This window comes from Schistocerca serialis, chromosome 6 (genome assembly GCF_023864345.2).
Source record: "Schistocerca serialis cubense isolate TAMUIC-IGC-003099 chromosome 6, iqSchSeri2.2, whole genome shotgun sequence".
Classification (NCBI taxonomy): Eukaryota; Metazoa; Arthropoda; class Insecta; order Orthoptera; family Acrididae; genus Schistocerca; species Schistocerca serialis.
The window spans coordinates 436,449,650-436,459,678 of NC_064643.1; the positions used below are offsets into that span (position 1 = coordinate 436,449,650).

The 10,029-nt window shown below is 40.6% G+C and overlaps 1 protein-coding gene across 1 annotated transcript in view; it reads left to right on the top strand.

The window, feature by feature from the left end:
* LOC126484904 (uncharacterized) overlaps positions 1–8,011 on the top strand; it is a 58,294-nt gene extending 50,283 nt beyond the window's left edge. Inside the window, exon 8 of the mRNA XM_050108504.1 lies at positions 7,953–8,011. Coding sequence (XP_049964461.1) covers positions 7,953–8,011 — 59 coding nt within the window. The remainder of the gene's footprint in view (positions 1–7,952) is intronic.
* The last annotated feature ends 2,018 nt before the right edge of the window (positions 8,012–10,029 follow it).

The window sequence follows — 10,029 nt, forward strand, 5'->3', positions numbered from 1 at the left end:
CGAAGTTTTTATTACTTCTGCCTGATCTTTAATTCCTACTCCAAATTTTTCTTTGGTTTCCTTTACTGCTTGCTCAGTGTACAGATTGAACAAAATCAGGAACTGGCTACAGTTCTGTCTCACTCCTTTCTTAACCACTGCTTCCCTTTCATGCCTCTTGATTCTTTTAACTGCCATCTGATTTCTGTACAAGTTGTAAATAGCCTTTTGCTCCCTGTATTTTGTCCCTGCTACCTTCAAAATTTCAAAGAGAGTAGTCCAGTGAATGAGAGTAGTCCAATCAGCATTCTCAAAAAGTTTCTCCAAGTCTACAAATGCCATATCCTTTCCTTAACCTATCTTCTAAGATAAATCATAAGGTCAGTATTGCCTCAAGAGTTTCTACATTTCTCTGGCATCCAAACCAATCTTCCCTGAGGTTGGCTCCTACAGTTTTTCTATTCTTCTGTAAGGAATTCATGTTAGTGTTTTGCAAATTTTATCAGTTATTAAACTGATGGTTCAGTAATTTTCACACCTGTTATCATTACTAAAGAAGATTATGTAGAAAAAGCTGAAAAATTCTTTAAAAGTGATCAAATATTTAAAAATTCCAAGGACCCCAAAGGAAAATATTGTTGTTGTTGTTGTTGTGGTCTTCAGTCCTGAGACTGGTTTGATGCAGCTCTCCATGCTACTCTATCATGTGCAAGCTTCTTCATCTCCCAGTACCTACTGCAACCTACATCCTTCTGAATCTGCTTAGTGTATTCACCTCTTGGTCTCCCCCTACGATTTTTACCCTCCACGCTGCCTTCCAATACTAAATTGGTGATCCCTTGATGCCTCAGAACATGTCCTACCAACCGATCCCTTCTTCTGGTCAAGTTGTGCCACAAACTCCTCTTCTCCCCAATCCTATTCAGTACCTCCTCATTAGTTATGTGATCTACCCATCAAATCTTCAGGAAAATATTTAGACAGAATTAAAGAATTACTTAACAAATGTTGCTTCATATTTACTGATTTGCAAAAGAAAAAGTGCATAATCATGAGCCCAAGGACTCCTAAGCTTAGAATCTAGCCACATATACATAAAATTGGTGTCCTCATAACGCCAAGTGAAAGCTCACAGAACAAAGCAGTTATTTGAGATAAGACAGTTTAAATATTAACTTTTCATATATTTGAATAACAATCTGATTCTAATATAAAATTATATTTTAGTAGGATGTGTACTACTATTAAGCACATCTTTCCATAACAGCGGTGGACTAAGCCCATTAGAGGCCCCTGGTCATCTTAGAATTTGCTATATCTGTATTTACATTCAGTAAAAAAAACCACTGACATAATGGCTGCCAAAAAAAATGGAGTATTTATAATGCAGTAATTGTAATACACACTGCGGAATGTCATTAACTGTGAGAATTACAATTGTAATTTCACAGCTATTAAAGAAAACTAATATTCAGTCCTGAACCGATCTCACATTTAACTTTCGCGAGAGGTCCTACCTATTGAAATTCATATAATACTTTTGGAAACACTTTGCAAAATTCAAATCCGATTCTAAACTTCCCAGAGTTCATATTCTGCAACTAACACTTTCCAAAATCCAATCCTGTTCTAACACTTTGCAAGATTCTTATCCCTCAACTAACACTTTCCAACTTCCTATCCCGGATGAGCCCCCAATTGCGAGCTGATCTCCCCAAAGATGTTCGGGCTCACATGTGGTTCCTCTTCATCGAAGAGGATTTGACTCTCAACATCATTAAGAAGAATTTATATATATATATATATATATATATATATATATATATATATATATATATATATATATATATATATATATATATATATATAAAATGGAAGGAAACATTCCACGTGGGAAAATTATATATAAAAACAAAGATGAGGTGACTTACCGAACAAAAGCGCTGGCAGGTCGATAGACACACAAACATACACACAAAATTCAAGCTTTCTCAACAAACTGTTGCCTCATCAGGAAAGAGGGAAGAAGAGGGGAAGATGAAAGGAAGTGGGTTTTAAGGGAGAGGGTAAGGAGTCATTCCAATCCCGGGAGCGGAAAGACTTACCTTAGGGGGAAAAAAGGACAGGTATACACTCGCACACACGCACATATCCATCCACACACATACAGACACAAGCAGACATATTTAAAGACAAAGAGTTTGGGCAGAGATGTCAGTCGAGGCAGAAGTGTAGAGGCAAAGAAGTTGTTGAAAGACAGGTGAGGTATGAGTGGCGGCAACTTGAAATTAGCGGAGATTGAGGCCTGGCGGATGACGAGAAGAGAGGATATACTGAAGGGCAAGTTCCCATCTCCGGAGTTCGGATAGGTTGGTGTTGGTGGGAAGTATCCAGATAACCCGGACGGTGTAACACTGTGCCAAGATGTGCTGGCTGTGCACCAAGGCATGTTTAGCCACAGGGTGATCCTCATTACCAACAAACACTGTCTGCCTGTGTCCATTCATGCAAATGGACAGTTTGTTGCTGGTCATTCCCACATAGAATGCATCACAGTGTAGGCAGGTCAGTTGGTAAATCACGTGGGTGCTTTCACACGTGGCTCTGCCTCTGATCGTGTACACCTTCCGGGTTACAGGACTGGAGTAGGTGGTGGTGGGAGGGTGCATGGGACAGGTTTTGCATCGGAGGCGGTTACAAGGATAGGAGCCAGAGGGTAGGGAAGGTGGTTTGGGGATTTCATAGGGATGAACTAACAGGTTACGAAGGTTAGGTGGACGGCGGAAAGACACTCTTGGCGGAGTGGGGAGGATTTCATGAAGGATGGATCTCATTTCAGGGCAGGATTTGAGGAAGTCGTATCCCTGCTGGAGAGCCACATTCAGAGTCTGGTCCAGTCCCGGAAAGTATCCTGTCACTTTTGTGGTTCTTCTGTGGGAGGTTCTGGGTTTGAGAGGATGAGGAAGTGGCTCTGGTTATTTGCTTCTGTACCAGGTCGGGAGGGTAGTTGTGGGATGCGAAAGCTGTTGTCAGGTTGTTGGTGTAATATGCTTCAGGGATTCCGGACTGGAGCAGATTCGTTTGCCACGAAGACCTAGGCTGTAGGGAAGGGACCGTTTGATGTGGAATGGATGGCAGCTGTCGTAATGGAGGTACTGTTGCTTGTTGGTGGGTTTGTCCTCCGTCACAGCGGGACCCACCTCCTCTTCCTCAAAATCACCTTCTCCAAACCTTCCAGGAATTTCTCACTTCCAGCCTTGCCTCTCAATCCTTCTTGAAAAACCTTAATCCTAGTCCCAACATCACCACAACTGAAGCCCAGGCTATCCGTGATCTGAAGGCTGACCGATCCATCGTCATTCCTCCGGCGGACAAGGGTTCCACGACCGTGGTACTTGATCGTTGGGAGTACGTGGCCGGGGGACTGTGTCAGCTTTCAGACAACACTACATACAACATTTGCCAAGGTAATCCCATTCCTGATGTCCATGCAGAGCTTCAAGGAATCCTCAGAACCTTAGGCCCCCTACAAAACCTTTCACCTGACTCCATCAACCTCCTGACCCCACCGACACCCCGCACCCCTACCTTCTACCTATTTCCTAAAATTCACAAACCCAATCATCCCGGCCACCCCATTGTAGCTGGTTACCAAGCCCCCACAGAACGTATCTCTGCCTACGTAGATCAACACCTTCAACCCATTACATGCAGTCTCCCATCCTTCATCAAAGACACCAACCACTTTCTCGAATGCCTGGAATCCTTACCCAATCTGTTACCCCCGAAAACCATCCTTGTAACCATTGATGCCACTTCCTTATACACAAATATTCCGCACGTCCAGGGCCTCGCTGCGATGGAGCACTTCCTTTCACCCCGATCACCTGCCACCCTGCCTAAAACCTCTTTCCTCATTACCTTAGCCAGCTTCATCCTAACTCACAACTTCTTTACTTTCGAAGACCAGATACACCAACAATTAAAGGGAACAGCCGTGTGTACCAGGATGGCCCCCTCAAATGCCAACCTATTCATGGGTCCCTTAGAGAAAGCCTTCTTGGTTACCCAGGCCTGCCAACCCAAAGTTTGGTACAGATTTATTGATGACATCTTCATGATCTGGACTCACAGTGAAGAGGAACTCCAGAATTTCCTCTCCAACCTCAACTCCTTTGGTTCCATCAGATTCACCTGGTCCTACTCCAAATCCCATGCCACTTTCCTTGATGTTGACCTCCATCTGTCCAATGGCCAGCTTCACACATCCGTCCACATCAAACCCACCAACAAGCAACAGTACCTCCATTATGACAGCTGCCACCCATTCCATATCAAACAGTCCCTTCCCTACAGCCTAGGTCTTCGTGGTAAACAAATCTGCTCCAGTCCTGAATCCCTGAACCATTACACCAACAACCTGAAAACAGCTTTCACATCTGGCAAGTACCCTCTCAACCTGGTACAGAAGCAAATAACCAGAACCACTTCCTCATCCCCTCCAACCCAGAACCTCCCACAGAAGAACCCCAAAAGTGCCCCACTTGTGACAGGATACTTTCCAGGACTGGATCAGACTCTGAATGTGGCTCTCCAGCAGGGATACGACTTCCTCAAATCCTGCCCTGGAATGAGATCCATCCTTCATGAAATCCTCCCCACTCCACCGAGAGTGTCTTTCTGCCATCCACCTAATCTTCATAACCTCTTGGTTCTTCCCTACCCTCTGGCTCCTACCCTTGTAATCGCCCCCGGTGTAAAACCTGTCCCATGCACCCTCCCACCACCACCTACTCCAGTCCTGTAACCCGGAAGGTGTACACGATCAAAAGCAGAGCCACATGTGAAAGCACCCATGTGATTTACCAACTGACCTGCCTACACTGTGAAGCTTTCAACAAACTGTCCATTTGCATGTATGGACACAGGCAGACAGTGTTTGTTGGTAATGAGGATCACCCTGTGGCTAAACATGCCTTGGTGCACGGCCAGCACATCTTGGCACAGTGTTACACCATTCGGGTTATCTGCGTACTTCCCACTGACACCAACCTATCAGAACTCCGGAGATGGGAACTTGCCCTTCAATATATCCTCTCTTCCCGTTACCTACCAGGCCTCAACCTCTGCTAATTTCAAGTTGCCGCCGTTCATACCTCACCTGTCATTCAACAACATCTTTGGCTCAGTACTTCCGCCTCGACTGACATCTCTGCCCAAACTCTTTGCCTTTACATATGTCTGCTTGTGTCTGTATATGTGCGGATGGATATGTGTGTGTGTGTGCGAGTGTATATATACCTGTCCTTTTTTCCCCCTAAGATAAGTCTTACTGCTCCCGGGATTGGAATGACCCCTTACCCTCTCCCTTAAAACCCACATCCTTTCATATATATGTGGGGGGGGGGTTGTGAAATTACCCCCTTACTATATCTAAAAATTCATCTAATGAGTTGAAGGAGTTGCCATTAAGAAATTCTTTTAATTTCCTTTTAAATGCTATATGGCTCTCTGTCGGACTTTTGATGCTATTAGGTACGTGACCAAAGACTTTTGTGGCAGCATAATTTACCCCCTTCTGAGACAAACTTAGATTTAAGCTTGAGTAGTGAAGATCATCCTTTCTCCTAGTGTTGTAGCCATGTACACTGCTATTACTTTTGAATTCGTTCGGATTGTTAATAACAAATTTCATAATTGTATCTAAAAACAGAGATGATGTGACTTACCAAACGAAAGCGCTGGCAGGTCGATTGACACACAAACACACACACAAAATTCTAGCTTTCGCAAGAAACGGTTGCTTCGTCAGGAAAGAGGGAAGGAGAGGGAAAGACGAAAGGAAGTGGGTTTTAAGGGAGAGGGTAAGGAGTCATTCCAATCCCGGGAGCGGAAAGACTTACCTTAGGGGGAAAAAAGGACGGGTATACACTCGCACACACACACATATCCATCCACACATATACAGACACAAGCAGACATATTTGCTTTGTCTTCAAATATGTCTGCTTGTGTATGTATATGTGTGGATGGATATGTGTGTGTGTGTGTGTGTGTGTGTGCGCGCGAGTGTATACCTGTCCTTTTTTCCCCCTAAGGTAAGTCTTTCCGCTCCCGGGATTGGAATGACTCCTTACCCTCTCCCTTAAAACCCACTTCCTTTCGTCTTTCCCTCTCCTTCCCTCTTTCCTGACGAAGCAACTGTTTGTTGCGAAAGCTAGAATTTTGTGTGTGTGTTTGTGTTTGTTTGTGTGTCTATCGACCTGCCAGCGCTTTCGTTCGGTAAGTCACATCATCTTTGTTTTTAGATATATTTTTCCCACATGGAATGTTTCCCTCTATTATATTGATATCATAAATTTCATAATTGAATATGTATATTGTGAGACTGCAATGAAGATTTCTAGTTCTTTAAATAAGTGTCTGCAGGATGCTCTCGGATGAGCTCCAACAATTATTCTGATTACACGCTTTTGTGAGAAGAGAAACACGACTGTTGAGGTAGCTTAGGAGAAGATGGGATAGTTTTAGAGGTGAAGTCTGGCATGTTGATGCAGTTTGAAGTTGGCTTGACAGATGATACCATCCAAGGAAACATGAGGGGCAGATAACTGCAGGATTTTGTAGAAGGATAAGTCTGGTGGATTGGAAATTAGCAAATGAGGCATATAGGTCACAGATTAGCTGGGTAGGTGCAAAAGATTGCCTTAGTTTTGATAGGGCAAAATCATGTTTTTGAGAAAAATGCATGTAATATGTGATGGGGTTCATCAAGCCAAGAGAGGACAGTTCAGAGTGTCAGAAATGATGGGAGTGGCAAAAATGAAAAGCAGAGTGTGGGAAAAGATACCAAAACAGAAGAAAAGCAAAGAAAACATTAGGAAAAATCAGAAAAATTCATTAAAAAATCTTGAAAACAGACAACGGTTAACAGGAGATAATGAGTGGGTGAGAACTTCTCACCAGAAAGGTTATGGTACACAATACTGACAATGGGAGAACTCATGGAGGTCAACCTCGGGGAAGATCACTTTGGGTTCTGGAGAAATGTAGGAACATGTGAGGCAACACTGACCCTATGTATTCTTTTAAAAGATAGCTCGAAGAAACATTTATAGATTTACAGAAAGCTTTTGACAATGTTGACTGGAAAAATTCAAAATTCTGAAGGTAGCAGGGGTAATATGTGGGGAGTGGAAGGTTGTATATAACTTATACAGAAACCAGTCTGCAGTTATGGGAGTAGAGGGAAGCAGCAGTTGAGAAGGGAATGAGACAGTATAGTAGCCTATCCTCTTATCTTACTCATTCTGTATATTGAGTAAGCTGTAGAGGAAACAAAGGAGAAATTTGGAAAGCAAATTAAAGGTTTGGGAGAAAAAACAAAAAATGACACTATAATTCTGGCATAATTGCAAAGGACTTGGAAGATCTATTGAACAGAATGGATAGTGTCTTAAAAAGAGGCTATGTAACTAACTATGACTATCCATATCACCAACTGTTTTATTGAAACCTCCTGGCAATGCTCTTACTGATTCAGATATCTTGGCATGACTCAGGACTCACACTATCAGAGTAAATCTCTCCTACTTTCTGAATTTCACAGAACCCATCTTTCAAACTTTGTTGAATTAGCACTCTCAGAGGCAGGCATACTGCAGAGGGATGTTCACTATTTTGAAACTTCCTTGCAGATTATAACTGTATGCATTGGATTGGGACTCAAATCTGGAAATTAGCTTTCACAGGCAATGCTCACTGTGCTATTTCTACATGACTGGTTCTTGCAGGGCTTCATGAGGAAAGAGGTACCATTCTTTCTATCATTCTTGGCAGTACAGATTCATCATGTTTGTTCACAGTTTCTTTATTCATTGCTGATATATTTCTCTAAAGGTGTGACTTTTTTTTGCTTAGAATATAAAAAGTTCAAAGCTTTATTTTATATTACACTCTTCTTTTGTTTTTAGGATATGACAATCCAGCAATTCACTTGTCGGATGAACCGAAGTTATCTACAGTTCTCTAGCAGTCCATGAAAGTAGTAAGTTTTGGTGAAGATTTGCTTTGTACAGTTTTGTCTGTAAGTGATCATGTAAATTATTTTTGTAAAATAAACTTTTTTTAAAAAAAATATCTTGTGTTTGCATTAAATCTCCAAATTTTTCAGTTACACTTACATAATAAACTGTCAGTACTGAACTATTTGTCTAACAGATAATGCTACTGATATTTTGCATAGTGGTGCCTTGACATCATTTAAAGTAATTTTACATTTCTGTTTAGGCAATTTCAGCCTTTTTCTCAATTTTTATCTTGAATACATTGGTTGTACACTGAAAACAGTGTAAACACAATAATGAAGGAGCAAGAAATTTCCAATAAGTGGACAGATATTAAGTTCAAGGTACATTAATTTAATAATTACTGTTAATGTTAAAAGAACATGCAACAGATTAATAAGGAATATACAAGTGAAGATACCAGCACATGGTACAGAAAAATTTAACACAGTTTTCATAAAAATACAAAGAGCCTGCAATGCGTCAGAAACTGGGAAGCCTTTATAGGAGATGCAAGAAAATTAATGCAGACAAAATTAAGCTCTTGAATCAGAAACAAAATGAACAAACATTCTTTTAGATTGGACTGTGTCTGTCTGCAAACAGAGAATATTTTCAGCTGAATGAGTAGCATTTTTTCAAAACTTGACAAAAGCAAAAAAGTAAATTTTTGAGATAACTCATTTTTTTTTAAATAACAGACCAAAATACTAATTACATAAATGAGATAACTGAACATTTACACAACTTTTTGAGGCATGATTTCTATTGCATGTTTGACTTTTCTAAAATTTTCATCGTGGATTTTGCAATAGAGGGACAAAGTTTCCAACTTTCTTCAAAAGTCAATAAACAGCAAAGATGGAAGTTAAAAGTTTTGTTACTATAAACATTCAAACTGTTTTTTCTAGTTCTTTTTTATCTTGAATATTAATTACAAACATAGTTACTTTAGTGTTCATTTTGCATAGAAGTACCATAATGTATGACACTTTATACTTTCTCATAAATGTTTGATAAGCAGAAGTGCAAAATAGCAACAAATGCTATTGAAATACAATACTAGATACTGGCAGGAACAATATTAAACTGGAAATCTATTTGTCACTTTCAACAATGTTCTTATAAAACTCTTCTGCTTTTCTGGTACATTAAAATGCCTCATAAGCTTGAAGATATACTGTTTCTTTTCTTTGCTGACCATGTTATTTTCCAAGGTGGCTCCTTTCCTCACTTCCTGGCTACAGTTTCTGGATTTCCATACCTTTCTTTACAGGACCTCCATTGTAAGTGTCCATTAGTGATAACAATACCTTCTTCTTACACTTTTCATAAGCAATCTCTCACTGAGCAATTATTTTAACAGGCATCTTAGAAGGTGGGGGTTTTAGTGCATTGGGCTCAAAAGCCTTTGCTTCCCAATCTTTATTTAGCATCTTGACGAAGCCATGTTGTTAAACACCCTATTGAATTAAGTCAGTGAAAGAGTATCTTCCTTCTTTTGACAGTCTTTGTCAACTCCACCGAAAACACCGTCAGAATTATAGCTGTGAATGGCGAAATACTGTACCAGCTAATTAAATTTGCTGTTTTCTTCCACAAAGGCCATTCATGTGCTTATCATTGTTGTATTTTTATTTTGACTTGTACAAGAGTAAGACAACAGATTAATTTCATTTGGACCATTTTCTGGCTGAGACACCTCAAGGTTTCTGAGAAAATTCAATAGAGCAGAGGTTACTTGGCTTCAGCCTTTCGGTCCTTCTGTTTCAAGCCAAGTGTAAAAAGCAATCCTTTCCTTTGTCTGTGCTCAGGAATGAATCATAATGAACAAACTGTGTAGCCAAACCTATCTCAAGTTGAATAGTGATTCTGTCTTACATCAAAACATACTTTATCCCATTTGGATTTTCCTTCTTAATTACTGCACAGAACTATTTTGTATGAGATTTGTGCAACCTTTGGTTTGTTACTTTGTCTTCAT